At 37.0% G+C, this 22,718-nt stretch overlaps 1 protein-coding gene across 6 annotated transcripts in view; it reads left to right on the forward strand.

Annotated features, from left to right (window-relative positions):
* Nucleotides 1–22,718, forward strand: part of pip5k1cb (phosphatidylinositol-4-phosphate 5-kinase, type I, gamma b) — a 63,335-nt gene that overhangs the window by 5,683 nt on the left and 34,934 nt on the right. For 5 of the 6 annotated variants that reach the window (XM_084119328.1, XM_084119330.1, XM_084119333.1 and 2 more), the window contains exons 2-4: nucleotides 18,945–18,976; nucleotides 19,674–19,766; nucleotides 22,169–22,299. In XM_084119328.1, the coding sequence (XP_083975454.1) occupies nucleotides 18,945–18,976; nucleotides 19,674–19,766; nucleotides 22,169–22,299 (256 nt within the window). Of the gene's footprint in view, nucleotides 1–6,138; nucleotides 6,252–18,944; nucleotides 18,977–19,673; nucleotides 19,767–22,168; nucleotides 22,300–22,718 lie in introns of those variants that run through there. The other variant, XM_084119332.1, reaches the window with a different exon arrangement.

Below are 22,718 nucleotides of genomic sequence, written 5' to 3' on the forward strand. Positions count from 1 at the left end.
TTTATCGCAAAACAGTTTTTACGCTCGCATGAGGTGTTTTTTCAGGCAATTCGAGAAATAAATATTTCACAAAACTGCAATGGAATCAGTTTTTGCGCATTTACAGGTCAGCTGACGTGATGACGCGGTGTGTTTGGACAGAATATGAGACAGAGTTCTTTATTAAACTCATAAAAGACAAAAGAATTACAGGAATAATGGATTCTAAACCTCAAATAAATGCCACAATCAAGACCTCGGAGCAGAAATGAGGGAGAAACACCCAGAAACTCCTCATATGTGCCGCTCACAGGTATAATAAGGGTCGTTCCTTACCATTAATGATTGGATAAAACACATACGTCTCCTTCCATTAATAATAATGGCCAGTGCAGTGGATGGGATATACATTTTCGGCATGATTTACGAGAGAAAAAATGAAGTTTCAGTCGTATAACATCGGTTAATGGAAACGCCGTCATTTCGCAATCGTTTTTTGTTGACATTTAGAAAAAATCGCTAAAGTTTTGCACAAATCTGTAATGGAAACGCGCCTAAGTGATGATTAATGAAGTCTCCGTCACGCTCAGGTCATGTGAGACGTCTGTGATTGTGTAAGGTCTGAACATGAGCTGTGTGTTGCCGTTGCGAGCGGCTCATGTGTCAGTGGAGTCTCATAGAAACACACACGACCAGACACTAAACATCTAATGCACGCTCACTTAAAATATAACAGCTCGTGAGTGATGCAAACATTCACAGCATCATTACTCCAGTCTTCAGGGTCACGTGATCCTTCACAAATCATTCTGATATGATGATTTGATGCTCAAGAAACATTTATGATGATTATCAGTGATGAAAACAGTTGTGCCGCTTCATATTTTCATGGAAACCATGATACATTTTATCAGGATCCTTTGATGAATGGAAAGTTCTAAAGAACAGCATTTATCTGAAATCTTTTGCAACATTATACATGTCTTTACTGTCATTTTTGATCAATTTAATGCTTCCTTGCTGAATAAAAGCATTAGTGTCTTTAAAATAACATGCCGTGACCCCTAAACTTTTGAGCCTTAATGTACAGTATTACATATTTGATCAAATGAAACACGTAAACAGTAATTATCATGAAGAGTTTCCCCCGTCTTGTTTCCAGTGTAGCTCTGAGATATCAGATGTATTCTGACTTTAACATGAGATAAGTGCAGATAAATCACTCATATTTCACTCAGGAGGAGTTAGTGATGTTATGAATGCAGTGTGACTGACATGTGCTCGAGATCCTGTGGGACTGAAGGGATGAAACGAACGCAGTCGTCGTCTTTGAGTTCTGTCATGTAGTGTGTGTGTGTGTGTGTGTGTGTGTGTGTCGACGCCACGGGCTGCTGTCTTTACATAAGGCTTATGTAACTAAACTGAGGGAAGAAGAGACTCTTCCAGCTGTTGAGATCAGATAAGGTGATTATGAACTCCAGCTTCATCTTCACTGCAGACACACACACACACACAACACGAGACGAGATGTCGTTCAGGACCAGAGATTCATTTCTTATGAGACTTAATGGAGTTCTCAGGTATGTTTCGTTTTGAGATTTAACGTCATCTCAGATGCTTGATCTAAGAAATTAATCAATATTCATCAATATTTTAAAGTCCCCCTGAGGTGAAAATCCAGCTTTTAATGTTGTTTATGTGTCTATGTGGTGTTTTTAATATGCTTTAAGACAAACCATGTGTAAATTCATAAGTCGACTCCATTGTTGAGTATTTTCTCCTTAAAACTGCAGTGAACCAAAGACAGTCTCAAAAACACGCTTTGAAATCGCTGGTGTTTCTGACGTCACAAACTACCTTGTAACCAATCAGATCAACGTGTGATCGTCAACCAGTGGATCTCTGAGCTGAGTGAGTGAGTGGAGGCGGGGCTCATTTGCATATTCATAGAACCGCGTATACTAAATGAGGCAAGGGTGTCGAGTTACATTCAAGATATTTTAAGGCATGAAGAATTTTCTTTCAAGGAAAAAAGTGTTTAAATATGTAATTTTGGTGATCAAAGATGAGTTTTAAGGGATGCAATTATTGACTACAGGGGGACTTATACTTAAATATGCACATATCTGAGCAAAGTTTTTTTTTTTTTTGTTGATTTCTTCTTATTGAGTTTATAACATCAAGCACGTCTCAAATTGGTATTCTCATTCATGCATTTCATCACTCTGAAGTATCAGTAGTGTTATATATTTACACACCGCAATATAAACAATATAGCAAAACTCCAAATGATAGACATTTTATACGGTGGTAACGATATATGTCATCAAATCGCCCATGTCTGTTTGTCTCTGTAACAGTTGTGAGTTCTTCAAGGTCTTTGATGTTGTCGTGTGGCGAGTATAGATGAAGACGTCAGCGTGGTTTCACGGCCGCTGATGCTGTTATGTGGACTGGATTCTGTTGAACACGAGTGGATTAGTCCAGTGACGCGTGAAGTGCTCAGAGGAATCAGAGCAACGCTGACCCGAGTGAAAATATAATTTCTCAGATTGCTCATTCTAAGTAAAAGGTTTTTCGGGAGATGATGATGATTATATGGGACAGGACAGCATGCACCTGTGAGGACGCGGATCAGACGGGGGATATGTGTCAAACGCTAGAGATAAAAGGTCTATTCTTTGGCCTAGATATGAATATATATGATTTTTTTCTTTCTTTTACATCTTCCCACAAGCATTCATTGTAGTCAAGGAGTCAGAATGTTTAATGTAAGAAGAAAAGTACAGTTTAAAGTGAAGTTAAATATAAAATAATCAAGGCAGGTTTTCATTTTTGTGATGCCCAACTTTCAGGGTGCCACCCCGGTTTCTAGGGTGCTGTTAGGGTGTTCTGGGTGGTTGCCAGGGCATCACTATGCAGTTGCCAGGGTGTTGTTATGGTGTTTTGGGTGGTTGCCTGTGCTTTGTTATTGGGGTGGCTAGGGTTTTCTGTTTGGTTGCTAGGGCATTGCTAGGGGGTTTCTATGGTGTTCTGGGTGGTTGCTAGGGCATCACTATGCAGTTGCCAGGGTGTTGTTAGGGTGTTTTGGGTGGTTGCCAGTGCTTTGTTATTGGGGTGGCTAGTGTTTTCTGTTTAGTTGCTAGGGCATTGCTGGGGGTTTCTATGGTGTTCTGGGTGGTTGCTAGGGCATCACTATGCAGTTGTCAGGGTGTTGTTATGGTGTTTTGGGTGGTTGCCAGTGCTTTGTTATTGGGGTGACTAGGGTTTTCTGTTTGGTTGCTAGGGCATTGCTAGGGGGTTTCTATGGTGTTCTGGGTGGTTGCTAGGGCATCACTATGCAGTTGCCAGGGTGTTGTTAGGGTGTTTTGGGTGGTTGCCAGTGCTTTGTTATTGGGGTGGCTAGGGTTTTCTGTTTGGTTGCTAGGGCATTGCTAGGTGGTTTCTATGGTGTTCTGGGTGGTTGCTAGGGCATCACTATGCAGTTGCCAGGGTGTTGTTAGGGTGTTTTGGGTGGTTGCCAATGCTTTGTTATTGGGGTGGCTAGGGTTTTCTGTTTGGTTGCTAGGGCATTGCTAGGTGGTTTCTATGGTGTTCTAGGTGGTTGCTAGGGCATCACTATGCAGTTGCCAGGGTGTTGTTAGGGTGTTTTGGGTGGTTGCCAGTGCTTCATTAGGGGGTTACTAGGGGGTTATTGTTTCTTAAATAAAAAATTCCATTTACTGTTCATGCTGCAAGTTAAGTTACAAACATTCTCCTCCGATGACGCATCTCTGTGATTTCTTTGTTGGGTTCGATGAGCTTCTCGTCACACACACAGGGCCGAAGCGTGACGCGTGTGTCTGAGGTTGTAAACACTAGAACAGGAGCTGAAGGCCGGAGCTTTATTTAGCATTTCCTCAGCCGTAATCCGTTGAGTTTCACTGCAGATCAGCGTCTCATCCAGTCCGACTCTCTGACATGAGAACATAAACACAAGCAGTGATACGGACACTTCACGGACACATTTGATGAAGTAATAATGTTCTCATCTCACCCTGACAGAAGAAGGTTTAGCTGCTTTTCCTCAGAGGAAGATGGCATTGTTTTAGAGACTTGGTTAAGCTTCAAGTATCAACTTTGTCTCCTAAACTTCCTTTGGAGACATAAAGAGTACAAAATAGCAGGTCATTTGATCTTCGATGAATTAGATGCAAAATGTTTGAGTTTTGACTGCAGATTTTGGTGTCTTAGCAAATCTGAGCACAGATGTCAATATATTTTCTCACTGCAGATGACATCAAATCCATAAAGTGCACAATATATATATATATATATATTACTGTATTCATACCATACAATGTTATTTTAGTATTATTGTAGTATTTGCAATAAAAAAAAGCTTTATTGCATTTTCAGGATACATTAATATCTCAAAGTAGGGCTGTGCGATATAGCTAAAAAATGTATAGAATGTTTCATATCGTTCGGTTTCGATAATGAGTGACATTTTTTATAACCTTTTTTTTTTAAACAAGTAGAAAAGTTTGAATTTAAACCATTTTTTTATCCACATTATTAAAGGCAAACAACAAATTATATCCGTAAAAAACAAAAATATCTTCTTTATGTCTTATATTAAGATAAAAAAGTAAGTGTTAAAGAAACTCTTGAACTTAAAATGTTACAAATGTGTGCAATGTAAAAGTGTAAACGTAGAGCAATCAAGGCAAACTTTGAGGTGGATCAACATCTGTAACAATACAAACCTCTAGAACTGTAAGAGATATTGGGCTGTCAATGCTGTCAGATCTTATTGGTTGTTTGCTTGCACGCTGATTTATCAAAGCATCTGATAGGCTGTTTAAGATCTACGGGCGATGCGCTATATCGAACATTTTATATATCGTTACCGACAATGGTGTACCGTCGATAAATACCGATATAGTTTCTCAAAGCCATATTTCCCCGCTCAAACTCTGATTTATTTTCCTCTGATTTCTCGCTGTTAGTGAAACTCTACGCGGTTTTAAACTCTAGTTTTGAGGCTGATGATGATGATGAATCTGTCGACTGAGGTAAAGCTGAACTGGTGGATGTGCTGATGGACGTTCACTGCTATAGATGCAGTTCTAAGGCAATACTGAAAATAATGCATAAAGTGAAATTAGTATGTTCTTGAAAATCTGTTGAATTATAATGCTGTTGATATATTAGGAGTGCCTTTCCCTAATCTAGATTACGCATGATGGACCTGAACGTATTTGATCAAACTTTCATAGGTTTCATAAGGTGTGTGTGTGTGCATGCTTGCGTGCGTGTGTGTGAGTGTGTGCGTGCATGTGTGTGTGTGTGTGTTTACTGTCCTGACCCTAATCCCATCAAAGCCCAGTACAGTCTGATGGTGACAAGAGATTATCACCGGTAGAACTTTCCTATCTATCTATCTATCTATCTATCTATCTATCTATCTATCTATCTATCTATCTATCTATCTATCTATCTATCTATCTATCTATCTATCTATCCATCCATCCATCCATCCATAGTATCTATCTATCTATCTATCTATCTATCTATCTATCTATCTATCTATCTATCTATCTATCTATCTATCTATCATCCATCCATCCATCCATCCATCCATAGTATCTATCTATCTATCTATCTATCTATCCATCCATCCATCCATCCATCCATCCATCCATCCATCCATCCATCCATAGTATCTATCTATCTATCTATCTATCTATCTATCTATCTATCTATCTATCTATCTATCCATCCATCCATCCATCCATCCATCCATCCATCCATCCATCCATCCATCCATCCATCCATCCATCCATCCATCCATCCATCCATCCATCCATCCATCCATCCATCCATCCATAGTATCTATCTATCTATCTATCTATCTATCTATCTATCTATCTATCTATCTATCTATCTATCTATCTATCACAAATGTCCTGCACATGATTCATTAAATGTCCTTGTGTGTGTAAAGTCAGAGATTGTGAGTGTTGCGAGTCGTTCCCGGTCGTGTTTTCCCTCTGTCCGCTGCTTGTGTGCTCGTCCTTGGCACGGTTTATTCCCGGTGTGATCCTCCGGTGGGCGTAATCTCTGCTCTCCCATTGGCCGTCGGTCGGCCCAGGTGACCAGAGTCTATCAGGGCATCAGATTATTCCTCCTGTCAATCCAATTGAGCGTTCTCCTCTCAGGACTGATCCCACTCCAAATAGAAACCAGCCACGCAAACCACAGCCGTAGGGATTCCTACGACATCTGAGGTGTGTGTTTCTGACTTTTATTCTTTCATACGGGAGATTTCAGTGCTTAAAGTCTGTCAGTAACTGTTTTTGAGCTTCAGTTTGGGGTTTTGGGTCTTGCGAGGCTGTTCCTCAAGTGCAGTTATGATGTGTGTTGCATTGATATGAGCTTTCAAACATTTTAAGGCAGTTTGAGGAACTTTTTTTTATCAAAATCTATTCATCGTAAAGAAACAGCAGCACTGAACTACAATACTCTTTCTCTACTTGATCAGTATTTTTGTTTTCCTGAAGAAAATAAAATATATATGTATATATTATACAAACACATGCAATTTTCTAGCAGTTATTTTTTGGCAAATTAAATGCAAATTTATCGCAAGGAAACAGTAGCATTAACCCCTTAAGTGTTTTTGAATAGACATGAAAATGCACATTCTGGTTGCACATTCTCTTCCATCTGGGGTGCGTTTCCCGAAAGCATCGTTGGCCAACTATGGTCGCAAGTTCATCACAATGTCCATTGAACTCTATTGGTAACGACGGAACTTGCGACCATAGTTGGCTAACGATGCTTTCGGGAAACGCACCCCTGGTTGGTTGTAATTCAAGAATGCTTTGGAATATAGACGTAAGATTGGTCTTGTTTTAAAGAAGACACTTGGCAGATTGGTAGAAGTGAAATAAATTAAGAAAGTGAAAAAGAAAAAAGTTATAGAAGTTTGAGTTTATTAAATTGTAAAATGTAAAAATTTAATTATTCATATTTTATATAAAATATATATATTTTCAAAACATGTTGGACTCTAAAACTGCAAGAAAATGAAAGCCAAAAATCTGAACTAGTTGTGTTTCAAATTTTAGGTTGATATCTCAAAAAATGAGCTTTCAGTGAGATTTTGTTTGGGTGCAGTACCAAACGTTTTCACTAGGAGACAACCAGACTCCATTACTGCCCTTATAAGGGCGCCTCCATTTCCATATGTGGCTTGAGTGATCTGAACCATTATTTCATACAATTTTCATACAATTTATAAAATAGACATCCTATTCAGAAGTAGTATGGGAAGTTTGGCAGATTTTCAACCTCTAATAAACACATAAAAGAACATGTATGTGCGTTATAGCTCGCTGCCACATCACAAATGGTGAATCTGTTATTTTTTTCTTTATATTTAAAACATTTTCAGACCTTTTTTTCAACAAAAAAAAAATTGAATGGATGTTATCTTTTAAACTCTTGGCATGAAAACAAACTGAGGTTTCTACCATTCTTTCATGATTTTTCACGTTCGTCGCTATTTCAAAATAAAGGTCTGAACACGCCTTAGGAGTGTGAAAATATTCTCGTTGCAAATTGATAAATTACAACTCCTCTGTAATTTATTTTGAAGATCAGTCACCAAATATGAAAACTAGAGATTGTAAGCTTTGAAATGATATATAGTTTGTCAAGATTAGTTTAGGTTTCGCATAGGATATTACTGTTTTAAATATGTAATGGCTGTGGGCCGGTGACACTGCCAACAATCATATTATTAATAAATATTATTTTTTCTTTTTTTTCCAGTTTGAGGATGTTTTTGTACTAACGTTTCGGAGATTAATGCACTGACTGACATTTGCTCGGTTCATTATCTCGTCTGTTTAGCCTCGAGCCTCTCATCAGTTATTATATGTTCATAAAGCATCTTTTTAATTGATCGCCTCCAGCGCCGGGATGACATTTGTCACCAAAAGCTTCGCGAATATAATTGATCAAGACGGCAGTGTTTTATGTAAATGAACTAGTATGACTAAGCTTTTACATTTGATTATTGAGTTTGTGTTGTTAAAGGATTAATTCACCCAAAAATGAAAATTATGTCATTAATGACTCTCCCTCATGTCGTTCCAAGCCCGTAAGACCTTCATTCATCTTCGGAACACAGTTTAAGATATTTTAGATTTAGTCCGAGAGCTTTGTGTCCCTCCATTGAAAATGTATGTACGGTATACTGTCCATGTCCAGAAAGGTAATACAGACATCATCAAAGTAGTCCAAATGACTACAGTGGCTCAATCTTAAAGGAGAACTCCGGTCAATTTTGATTGTCGAGTTCACGCGCGTGATCATAGGTAACTAAACATATGCGCGTGAACTCGACAATCGATTACTATGGACTTCGACCGAAAACAGGATGTAAATACAGGTATGAGCGCTGGCCGAATTAACTTCATTTTTATTCATATCTTTCACATCTACTGCAGTCAGATTCACCGTGTTCACTCTGAAGGAATCACTCACATTGGCTGGGCACTTGTAATGACACATCAAGGATGTTAAGAGGCTAAAAGCAGGTTTAAAACTTGCCCCATTGAAGTCAACAGGGTGCAAATTTTAAAAAGAGGATAACACAGTGTAGGCAACACCGATTTTTGTCGTTGTTCTCTGTACTGACAGCACTCCAAATTTAAAAAAAAATGAGCTCAATGTTAAAATTGACCGGAGTTCTCCTTTAAGTTTATGAAGCGACGAGAATACTTTCTGTGCGCAAAAAACAAAACAAAAATAACGACTTTATTCCACTATTCATATCCTTCTCTCTGGGCCTCGAGTTTTTTCACGTAGTGTTTTAGCGCAGCGCGTCTGTGTTGCATGTCACACACATCACACACATGACCAGCGTCGGCCAATAGTGAGCCTACGTGGTGACGTGCAACACAGACGCGCTGCGCTAAAACACTACGTGAAAAAACTCGAGGCCCAGAGAGAAGGAAATGAAAAACAGAACCGCATTGATGTAGACGAACTGTAATGTCCTTTGGTTTTCAGGCGCTTTTGCATTAATACGAAGGCTGGTTCCCTCAGGCTCTCATAATGGACTGACTGTAACGTGTTCGGACAGTTTGTGTCCTGACCTGCCGCCGGTTCTGCTGATGTTTCAGGGTTGAACTGATTCTAGCGCAGAAATCACTCGTCTTTAGTGATTTCCAGAAGCTGGCTGCATCTATAGGGTTAAAAACCTCCTTTTATGTCGGATTTACATTCATCTAGCAAATGTTTTTTTTATCAAAATCAATTAATTGTAAAGAAACAGCAGCTCTGAGCTACAATACTCTTTCTCTACTTGATCAGTATTTTTGTATATTTAATATACCTGTATATGTATATATTATATACACACATATAATATAATACATATATTATATATGTATATATATTCTATATATTGTATTATATACACACACTAAAAATATATATATATATTATATATTGTATATATTGCATATATTTTATTATATACACACATATAATATAATATATATATAATAATATAATATTTTCTAGCAGTTTTTTGCCATATTAAATGTACATTCCTCATCTTTAATGATTTGCAGAAGCTGCATCTGCTTTTGTTGTTTAGATATTCATCATAAAATAATGTGGATGTTTTTATCCAAATCAATTTATCGTAAGGAAACAGTCGCAATAAACTGCAAACAATCATTTTATTAAGTATTCTTGTTTTTTTTCCTGACAAAAAGGATAATATATATTATATTTTAAGTAAACTTTAATTTAAACTTTAATTTTCAAAATTGTTAGAATTTTTTTCTTGACTTCAGCACAAAATTATTTATTAATTATTATTATAATATTATAATTATATAATTATATAATTATTATATTTTTGTATTATTTATTTATTTATTATGTTGTTATTATTATTATTTGTATTATTATCATTAATAATAATAATAATATATTATTATTATACATAATTATTATTTTATTTCCTATTCTAGCAGCTTTTTTTTTTGCAGTAAAAGAAATTGTCATGAAAACAAGATCACATTTAATTTCAAATGATCAGAATAAGAAATATGTGAGATTTACCCAAAAACTGTAATGATGATGCACAATATCATACAGTATATTCATAAGTTACTATAATTGTTTTGGCTTTATTATACGTGCACAATATGCTGTTCAGAATATCAGTTGATTGATAAAGATTTAGTGTTTGAATCTTATGTTAGTTTTGGTGAATGACACACAGAGATAGATCTGTACAGTATTTCATGCTTTCTTTATGCTTTTATTCTTCATGCGCAATGCTGTCATGAAATATGAAATATGGTGATCATTCAGTCGCTCTTCAAGTGTTACCATCATCTCTGAAGTCTTTGGTTTACAACATTATGAAGCGCTGAGAATCATGGCTGTGTTTCAACAGAAGGATCGTGAGCAGTTGTGTGTGAATCTCTGACAGTCTGTTGGCTTTCTCACACACACACACACACACACAGATCATGGTGAGATCCAGTCTGTCACTGGCCCGAATTACACCATATATTCCTGCTTTACTCTTCACATCGTCGATTTAATCACAGCATTAATGTGACTTTTTTTAACATCCAGTGTTTAGATGTTGTTGCCGTTGTTTTGAGGGAAGATTTGGAAATCATCATGCAGTGGATGAGAAGTATATGGCTTTTGTTAAATGACCACATATTTTTCTCATGTGTAAATCTGCATCTGTGAGGCCGCGTTTATTGTGTGTGTGTGTGTGTGTGTGTGTGTGATGTTATTGCCACTGACAGTGTGAATGTGATTCTGCTGCTTTGAAGACCCTTGGAACCAAAACATGATTCATTGTTTCATGCTGTTGTTTGTAAAAAAACTAAATTTATTGTTTTGCTTTTCTTCTTTAATGTGTGTGTGTGTGTTTGTGTGTATGTGTGAGAGAGTGAGTGTGTGACTGTGTGTGTGTGTGTGTGTGTGGGAGTGTATTTGTGTGTGTGGGAGTGTGTTTGTGTGTGTGTGTGTGTGTGTGTGTGTGTGTGCGTGTGTGTGTGTGTGTGTGTGTGAGAGAGAGAGAGTGAGTGTGTGTGTGGGAGTGTGTTTGTGTGCATGTGTGAGAGAGAGAGTGAGTGTGTGACTGTGTGTGTGGGAGTGTATTTGTGTGCGTGTGTGTGTGTGAGAGAGAGAGTGAGTGTGTGTGTGGGAGTGTATTTGTGTGCGTGTGTGTGCGTGTGTGTGTGAGAGAGAGAGTGAGTGTGTGACTGTGTGTGTGGGAGTGTATTTGTGTGCGTGTGTGTGTGTGTGTGTTCATGTGTGTGTGTGAGAGAGAGAGTGAGTGTGTGTGTGGGAGTGTATTTGTGTGCGTGTGTGTGTGAGAGAGAGAGTGAGTGTGTGACTGTGTGTGTGGGAGTGTATTTGTGTGCGTGTGTGTGTGTGTGTGTGTGTGTGCATGTGTGTGCATGTGTGTGTGTGAGAGAGAGAGTGAGTGTGTGTGTGGGAGTGTATTTGTGTGCGTGTGTGTGCGTGTGTGTGTGTGAGAGAGAGAGTGAGTGTGTGACTCTGTGTGTGGGAGTGTATTTGTGTGCATGTGTGCGTGTGTGTGTCAGGGTTGCCAACTCTCACGCATCTCGCGTGACAGTCACGCATTCAGCCTCAATCTCACGCTCTCACGCTCAACAAAGAAATCTCACGCAAAAATAGACATTCTTCTGTGCTGTATTTTTTTTTCACTCATGTGCACTAAATTTTAGAATTACTATAAACAATTCAGGCTCTTAACTACTGGATGGACAACTAGTTATGGCGCAAATTAGTTAAAAATCTCCCAGAACCTAGAGCGAGCACGCATGCGAGACAGAGACTGTCGTCCAACCGATAGCGCGCGCACGCACGGCAGAGAGGGAAACTCTTACAACTGCGCATTTTATCAGTTGCGGCGCCTTCATCTATAGGCTACACTGCAGCACGACGTATATTCACATCAAATGTTAACGCAGAGGAACGGGACACTGCAGTTCACAAAAGTTCATTATTTGCATGTGCTTTAAAGCCTTGCCGGTTAAACATGTCATTCGCTGCTGATGCGCTGTTCAAACATGCGCTTTACTGAGCGCGTACACTCGACGCGCATATGCACTAAAAGCCTGTTACTGGACTAAAAGTTATCTTTTGAGTCTTATATTGCGCTAATACTGTCAAATACAGACAATGTTTACATAAACAAGTTGGTTATGTCTAAAGTGAAAGCAAACAGAGAAAATTAATTAAAATCTGCTTGTCATATATGCGTGTATATTAGACGCGTCGCGTGCAGTTCTTAAAGAGACAGTAGCCCTAATAATAAACATGCTGCCGCTTGTTCTTAAAGAGATAGTTCACCCAAAACCAAACAGTTGCTGGTCCCCATTGACATACATAGTAGGAAAAAAATATACTATGGAAGTCACAGGGGTACATCAACTGTTTGGTTACTGACATTCTTTCAAATAACGTTTATTTTCAACAGAAGAAAGAAACTTATTCAGGTTTAAAACAACTTAAGAGAGTAAATTATGACTTTTTGGGGGGAGAACTATGCCGTTAATGTTAATAAAACAACAAAACACACAGAGGAAATCATTCACTGCTCTTGACTGAGAACTTTAAGTCTGTTGTGATTTTCATATTTGTCCATTTAATTACTTTCTTCAATTCTACTGTTAAATACACCTATAGCTGAAAAAATAAAGCACTGTTTATTTCATTTGTATATTAAGTTGTGTATGTGTAATATGTATCTCTGTTCTTAATTTTTAATAACAAAGAAAATAGTGACAAAGATTTCATCTTCGCCACTTTGACCTAAATGTCTGCCATTCTTTTTTATTTTATATTTTGTTACCTATATTTTGTTATAAGGCTTTGTTTTTAAAATAGGGACATTAGTTTGGCTGTAATGCTCAGTCACATGCAAAATAGTAAAACCAACATGAAAAAGAATCATGATAAAATCGTGATTTTTTTCTGAAAAAAACAAACAAAAATTGTGATATTATTGCCATATCGCCCACCCCAGGTGTAAAAAAGTGCCTAGATGTGCTTAGATGCTAAAAATGTGTTATTATTGATCATTATATCACACTACAATTAAACATAATGAAACATTCATTTGAATTGAAATTGTTTTATTAGCTTAGCTAATATTATTTATTACCTTTTTCTAGAGATTGTAGTCATGCATGACATGGTGAAAAATGACTTGAAATAATACTGAAAATAGGTTAAGATGAATGTTAAAGGTGTGCCCCCTAAAAGCACAAGTGGCCCCTGCCTGGCCCCCCCCAGTTAACCCCCCCCCCCCCCCCCCCCCGTCGGAGAAGTCTCACTCCGAGCTAAACTGAAAAGTTGGCAACCCTGGTGTGTGTGTGTGTGATGCAGTATTCAAGGACAGTGTCAGTTCTTTGTTCCCGATTGCAGTTGGATCTACTTTGTTAAGATTGTCCTCTTGACATTATCTAGTAGTGATGATTATCGTTAGCTACACACGACAACAGCGTTTCAGGGCCTGAAAACGCAAACTTTTGAAAACATTACCGTTAGCGTCTTGTTGTAAACTACAAAAACGTGAACTTGTGTAAACAGTGTCGTCATGCGTATTACACGTTCAGTCTATGAGAGCGGAGTGTTTCTTTACACAGTGAGATCGCCATCTACTGGCCTGACAGCGGAATACAGCGTTTTCAGTCGCTTTCGTGGATCCGTGTGAATGTTTTGAGAACGTTGACGTCTGTACGTGAAAAACGCAAAGGAAAAACGTTTCCATTTTTAGTGCATATTTGTCGTGTAAATGTTCCCAAACACCAGCATCCGAACGCAAGAGAACATTATGGTAATAAAGAGACACAGTTTTTTCCTCGATTGCAGCAGGAAGTGATGATTTTGTTCTCTTGAACACATGGAATGGAAAAGTTGCTTTATTCGCAAATGTTTTATGCCATATTCCAATTCTGTATATAAGTTAAATTCATAACTTTGCATGGAAACACAGTTATTGTCATCATCTAGCAATTGTAGAATTAATTCAGCCACAAATGGAAATTGTAATGTTTTTCCTCCTGCAGGAGTTTAACTGCTGTTCCCAAAATTTAAAGGGGTGGTATAATCCGCCTTTCACAAGATGTAAAATAAGTCTCTGATGTCCCCAGAGTGTGTGTGTGAAGCTTTAGCTCAAAATACCCCACAGATATTTTTATATAGCATGTTAAAGTCGTCACTTTTTGAGGGTGAGCAAAAACGCACCGTTTTGTGTCTGTCCCTTTAAATGCAAATGAGCTGCTGCTCCCGGCACAGGGGGGCGGAGCTTCAAGAGCTCGTGTCCTTTTACCTCACACACACATGCACTGAAAATTTCAAAAACTTTTAGCCTTTTATGTTCAAACCGGAGTCAGAAAGATGGAGAGACTCGAGAAGAAGAGACAACATGTAGACAACATTTCTGAATGGTTAGTTGATGAATTTATGAAGCTGATGTGTAGTTATCTTCTAGTCTTTGATTAGCATATTCTGTTTTGATAATCTATAAATCGTGTTCCGGGGGCGGGGTTTATGTAAATTCTAGGGTTGGTGATGTCACTAACCCGGGAGGAATGTGGTGTAGTCTCTACCAGCCGTTTGTTTGTTCTTTAAAAGCAAAAATCTCCCTTTGCTTCGAACTTTGAGCATTGTAACTTTGCAGATGTTGTTTATCTTAATCCATAATATATGACTTATTTTCCCTGTGGGTGTTTCCTATGATGTTTGTCCGTAAAGACGGCTTCATGTCTCATCCTCGTCTCTCTCCATAAATCTCAGCGGCTCAAATATGATTACAATTGATTTGGGCTTTTTTGTAAAGCCGCTGTTTCTGTCCGCAGAGCCGTCCGCACTGGACTCTGAGATCTAGATTTGTAAAGCGATAGAAAATGAGCCTTGTGTGATTTTCCAGAAAATCAGACCCTGCATTTTAACAGAAGTCTGTAATTAGTTTTGCACAGGCAAACGCCTCCACGTTTTCTTGTAAAGTGTCAAAAATGTTAATATCCTCTGTAGTAAATATGGTTTCCTCCATGCTAAATTTCTTACAAACGATGTTTTGTAGCAGAAGAGGAGCGTTTGGTCTTCGTTCTGCAGTGTGTGTGAGAGGCAGAAGTGATTTTCTCAGCATGTTTCTGTGTATTTATGTCTGACGACACATGCGTTTCCTCGGCTCACATTATCTGCTTCTCAAGCACATGCGCATCCACGAGACCGGCAACAACACACACACACACACACTTAAAACCTCCACGAGACCATCAACAATACACACACACACACACACACTTAAAACCTCCACAAGAGACCGTCAACACACAAACACACACACTTAAAACCTCCACGAGACCGTCAACAACACACACACACACACTTAAAACCTCCACAAGAGACCGTCAACACACAAACACACACACTTAAAACCTCCACGAGTGACCATCAACAATACACACACACACTTAAAACCTCCACAAGCGACCATCAACAGTACACACACACACACACACACACTTAAAACCTCCACGAGCGACCGTCAACAATACACACACACACACACACACACACTTAAAACCTCCACGAGACCGTCAACAACACACACACACACTTAAAACCTCCACGAGACCATCAACAATACACACACACACTTAAAACCTCCACGAGCGACCGTCAACAATACACACACACACACACACACTTAAAACCTCCACGAGACCATCAACAATACACACACACACACACACACTTAAAACCTCCACGAGAGACCGTCAACACAAACACACACACTTAAAACCTCCACGAGCGACCATCAACAGTACACACACACACACACTTAAAACCTCCACGAGCGACCATCAACAATACACACACACACACACTTAAAACCTCCACGAGCGACCGTCAACAATACACACACACACACACACACTTAAAACCTCCACGAGACCATCAACAATACACACACACACACACACACTTAAAACCTCCACGAGAGACCGTCAACACAAACACACACACTTAAAACCTCCACGAGCGACCATCAACAGTACACACACACACACACTTAAAACCTCCACAAGCGACCATCAACAGTACACACACACACACACTTAAAACCTCCACGAGCGACCATCAACAGTACACACACACACACACACTTAAAACCTCCAGGAGCGACCATCAACAATACACACACACACACACTTAAAACCTCCACGAGCGACCATCAACAGTACACACACACACACACTTAAAACCTCCACGAGCGACCGTCAACAATACACACACACACACACACACTTAAAACCTCCACGAGCGACCATCAACAATACACACACACACACACACTTAAAACCTCCACGAGCGACCATCAACAATACACACACACACACACACACACACACACTTAAAAGCTCCACGAGAGACCGTCAACAATACTGCATCTGCTATCAACACACACACACACACACTTAAAGCTTTACAGAGGATATTCTTGATCTCACAAAATCTGTCCAGATCACATTAAACCCCAACATCAAAATAAACAAAATAGATAATATATAAAGCTTTTTTTTTTTCTTCTTTTTTTTTTTTATAATTTGCATTTTGACATTATTTTCTAACAAATTAAATACATTTTCCCTGGAAACAAAAATGATTTACTATTTAAATAGTGAGTATTTGTGCATCATATGAGTTATATTTTGTACTGTAATAATAATTGCATTAGTGGAGAGAATCAACACCGGAGGGAAAATTGTGTTTAAACGTCATTAAAATAATGTCACAGTGTAAAAAACATATAGTAGCACTTCACTTGAAGCCTTTATGTGTGATGCATTATAAAAGTATTTTAAAATGCATTAATTATGCCTTATAATGCACCTTATTATGATCTCATGAATAACTGTTACCACAGTTATAATGCTTAGACATTGTTACACCTTCAGAAAGTAGAATGCATTAAAACACACGACAAACAACCAATTTCAGATGCAACAAGACTATAATGCATTTTAACTTAAAAGATATAATGCATAAAGGTATTCACAATGTACATTATAATGCATTATATCTTTTAATTTAAAATTAGGGCTGTGAAAAGATTAATCGCATCCAAAATAAAAGTTTGTATCTACATGATATGTGTGTGTGTACTGTGTATAATTATTTTGTACACACTTGCATGTATTTATTTAAGAAATATTTGTTATTTATATATAAAATATTTAAATTTATATATAATATAAATTATATATAAATATATACAGTATATAAATGCAAATATTTCTTAAATATATACATGCATATGTGTGTGTATTTATATATACAAAATAATTATACACAGCACACACACATATATCATCTAGACACAAACTTTTATTTTGGATGCGATTAATCGCGATTAATCTTTTCACAGCCCTAATTTTAATTAAAAGATATAATGCATTATAATGTACATTGTGAATACCTTTATAATGCATTATACATAAAGGCTTTAAATGAAGTGCTAATGGTCCTAAAATAAGCTTGATTTTCATTATGAAAAATATCATTTTCTTTATATTTTGCACTAAAAAATATGCCCTGGACACGTGTTGAGGAGATTCATTCGTGCTCCAGAATGAAATGAAGATTAAACCCACTGTTGTTTGTTGTCGGTGCTGCATTGCTGCTCTAATTCCCAGCTCTGAGATATCCCGCTGGTGTCGGGTGTAAAGCAGGTCAGGTTCTGTTATCTTGCTTTGATTCGGCGCCGGCACGTGCGGAGGAGTGATTGACAGGTTGGCTTGTCAGTAGCTCCGCCCCCTCCCCTTGAATGCAGTGACACAGAAACATGTGTGAGGAAAGCGCAGTGTGAAATAACCGCTAGGCATCCGAGAGCTGCAGACTCACGCCGCTTGTCCTTGGACTGTTATTCACACATTAACCAGTGTGTGTGTGTTCGGAAGACTATTTTTGCAGTGTGTTTGTTGCAGTTAGGATGCATATTTTCTGTGACCTATTATATTTCCCGAAATGTGAGTGGATAATGTATCCCACAATGCAATGCACTTGACTTGACCTTCTGCTTCTAGTGAGACGACTGCAGGATTTGAAACATTATTTAATTAGAAAATTGCATATGAAATGTGAAATTACCATATTTATTTCTCAGATCATAACTGGATGCCATTCAGTGAATCAGACATTAACGTTTTCTGATTTTAACACACACCTTACACAGGCACAACCCTAGACGCATCATCAGTGATGTCACCAGGCATGATCGTTAGCACAAAACACTTATACATCATTAATGGAACCTTTTTTTTTTAAATGTTACTGGTTTTAGAATGTTCAGATTCAAAAGTAACATTCCCATAATGCTGTTTGAAGAATGATCAAATGGAATGTTCGTATAACCAAGAAAAAACATTTTTGAAACGTTTAAAAACTGAACGCTCAGAGAACATTCAAAAGTAGCATTCCAATAATATTTGAACGTTAAAATGGAATGTTTCTGTAATGTTTGCATAACCAATAATTTTTATTTTTTATTTTCAACGTTTAGAATACTGGATTTTTTGAATGTTCAATGAACATTCGTAAAAACATTTTCATAGCTTAATGGCTCTTTTATTTAACTTATTAAAATTTAATTCAATTTAAATTAAATGTTTTAATTTTGTTCATTTTAATTAACTTAAAATGTTCTAAGGATATATTTTTGTTCGCTGGGTTAATGAGGTTGTGTTTAAAACAAAGCGTTCTGAACATTTTCTCAGACTTTTATGTGGTTTAAATGAATCTTTTATTGTTTTATTAGCAAAGACTTTTACCTGCATTTAATTACATTAATGGGATTAATATCTTTCTCTTGCCGTGTGTCGTTTCAGACGCTGCTCTTAAGAAGACCCACTTAACCGAGGTGAAGCATCGTTCATCATCCATATATCATCATAAAACTACAATTTTACTGCATGCAATCTTGAGAAGAGTTAAAGGAGGAGTTCACTTTCAAATAAAAATGTCCTGAGGATTTACTCTCCCCCGTCATCCAAGATGTCCACGTCTTTCTTTCTTCAGTCGAAAAGAAATGAAGGTTTTTGAGGAAAACATTCCAGGATTTTTCTTACGTGATGACGTAATGCGTGGCGCATCTCAGAGATGGTACAAGACCAGCATTTGTGGTTAAAAGTATATAATTTTTTATTTATTTTTTATAAAATGAGTGATGTTTGTCTAGATAAGACTCTTATTTCTCGACTGGGATCGTGTCGAGACTTTAAAGCTGCACTGAAACTCACATTTGGACCTTCAACCCGTTTGGACCCCATTGAAGACACTATATGGAGAAAAATCCTGGAATGTTTTCCTCAAAAACTTAATTTCTTTTCGACTGAAGAAAGAAAGACATGAACATCTTGGATGACGTCGGGGAGAGTAAATCATCAGGACATTTTTATTTGAAAGTGAACTCCTCCTTTGAATGCTTAAGTGTTTCATTTTAGAGGAATATGTTATTGATCTGAGCTTTCAGAAATGAATGAGATATAATGTTAAAATGAAAATGCAGATGAGTCAGTAGTGGTCCCACAGGGGCTCATTAGTGTGTGTCTCCTCAGATGCCGTCTTCCTCGTGTCAGCCCGTCTCTGGCCTCGAGAAGAAGATCGGCCACCGGCGAGTCGATGCGTCCGGCGAGACCACGTACAAGAAGGTGCGTCTCAGTCTCAGTCTCAGTCTCAGTCTACGGGTATATTTGTGGCAATAGCCAACAATACATTGTATGGGTCAAAATTATCGATTTTTCTTTTATGCCAAAAATCATTTGGATATTAAGTAAAGATCATGTTCCATGAAGATATTTTGTACATTTCCTACCGTAAATATATAAAACATGTATTTTTGTGAGTGAATGCTGCACAATCGCCAACATAAATTAACAACTTTAAAGGAGATTTTCTCAGTTTCGATTTTTTTGCACCCTCAGATTCCAGATGTTCAATAGTTGTATCTCGGCCAAATATTGTCCTATCATAACAAATCATACATCAATGGAAAGCTTATTTATTCAGCTTTCAGGTTATATATAAATCTCAATTTCAATTCAGTTTTGTGGTCCAGGGTCACATATATTTTAGTAATCATCATTAATGAAAGCGTAAGCTCTCAGAATTCATCCTGTGAAACTGTTATGAAATTGGACTTAGCGTTATATATGGAAATTGTGCTTTAAACCTTTTAGCGCCTCAGTTTTCGGTACATTAACTTCAGTAATGCATTTACTAATACATTATTAAGATCAATAGATAAAGTATCTGTTAATATTATTTAATGGAGTTAACATGAATTAACAATAAATATTGTTGTATTTTAAATAATTAATTGTATTAATTTATTAACAAATGTAATACTCATTGCTACCTTATTGTGAATTGTTACCAAATATATAATTATATATTTTATATACAAATATCTATATTTAAAATAAAAAATTCTTATTTTATATATTTATATATTTTTTTATTTTAATAAATATATAATTATATTTATTTTATATTTTATTATTTATTTATTAAATTAATCTGAACTCTGATATTTTATATATATATGACCTAGGATAAAGCATTCAGAATTCCTCATGATTGACTTAAACCTATATATTATTATAGATTTGACATATGTCTATTTCTGCTTAGTCATGACTGATCAGTCCTTACAACCCAAAGTGTCATAATGCATTATAAAACTTAAAGGTATAGTGGAGGATCTTTCCGAATTTTAGATAAGACCCGCCCTCTCCACTTTTTGAATAAGTTTGATTGATTCACCGGAATGATTGACAATTAGGAGGACCAATAGTATAGGTGATCCACACGGAAGTAAAAAATCCTCCGCTATACCTTTAATTTACCTTGATAATAATATCAAATATTAATTAATATTTTTTTTAAGTGAACTCTTTGCTTAATTGCTTGTTACTTACATTTGTTGAATAAAAAGAAAGTTATCATCTTAAAGAAAGTTTTCTCTTTTCCTTCTAATGTGTCCTGTCAATGGTGTTACTCCTGTCAACTGTGTTACTTTCTCTGTCAACTGTGTTATGTGTGGTTTTTATGTCATAAATCTTTTAAATGTGAACTAAACCGTCAGAAAAATAGATTGGGATATCTCTGCAGATGGAAATCTTGGGTAAGGATGATGATGAATAATACTAAATTCAGCATACTGTGAATTTATGTTGAAGAAAGTTTTCATCCTTTATGACATCATCCCACAACGGCCATTATGAAGCCCCAAATTCATATTTACAAATAAGTTAAGACAGATAACCTCAAAAACTCTAGTTAATAGACTCAAAAACCTTCAAACAAATGTGTTATCAAGCATGTGGTACTTCATTCATGTTTCATTTGACACAGCATTTGTCCGTAACACAGTTGACAAAATAATGAATCAAATGTACATTTTAATTAACATATTTAAAAAATCATTAGAGCTTAAGCTTGCCAAATAAATTATTTAGCACATTAAGGGCATATATTATTTAACCAACTAGTTTATTGATCAAAAAAGAATACTGATTTCCTGACTTTTTGGCTGACCTGAAATGTACCCCTAAATATAGAATGATGTGTGTGTATACTTACATATATGTATGCATATATACATATATGTGTGTGTGTGTATACATATACATATACACATACACACACACACACACACACATATATATACACACAAATATATTTTATAAACACAAAATGTAATGTTGCGATTAATGGATTTGACAGAAATATTTATTATATATTAAAAAAAAATATATAATAAACATTCTGTATTTATATTTGTAGTTTACTATTTGATCATTTGTATCGTTCTTACATTTACATTTATGCATTTGACAGACGCTTTTATCCAAAGCGACTTACATTGCATTTCAAGGTTCACATTTACATTCTTATCAGTTCTTGCTTTCCCTGGGAATCGAACCCATGACCTTGGTGTTGCAAGCGCCAGCGCTCTACCATTTGAGTTACAGGAAAGCTTGTTCTTGAATCGTTCCTCCTGACATCCAGTGATTTCGTGTGATGTTTAACTGGTGTCGTGTGTCTCCAGACGACCTCGTCTGCCCTGAAAGGAGCCATTCAGCTGGGCATCGGATACACCGTGGGGAACCTGAGCTCCAAACCCGAGCGGGACGTCCTCATGCAAGACTTCTACGTGGTGGAGAGCATCTTCTTCCCCAGGTCTGTCGGAGCAAGGCCAGGGTTTTACGCTTCTTTCAAATTGCTTACACACAATCTCTGAAACTATGGCTCCATTTCCTGAAACTCTACACACAAAACCACAAAACACACACACAACATGCAAAACATCAGACAACTCTTGCAAAAGCAAACACTTCATTCAAAGCTATTTAAGCTCTACCAAAAATGGTGTTTTTGTATAGTAACTCTACACACAAACATCAAGTGTGTAGTGGAGTGTACAGGAGTTTGTCACACGTATATACAGTATATATATATATATATATATACACACTAAATATGCATATAAGCCAAGTCAGAAAGTCAAATTTATTTCTAAAGCGTGTGTGTGTGTGTGTGTGTGTGTTTGTGTGTGTGTTTGTGTGTATATATGTATGTGTATGTATATATGTACATAA

Source organism: Abramis brama (assembly GCF_963993115.1).
Source record: "Abramis brama genome assembly, chromosome: 7".
Lineage (NCBI taxonomy): Eukaryota > Metazoa > Chordata > Actinopteri > Cypriniformes > Leuciscidae > Abramis > Abramis brama.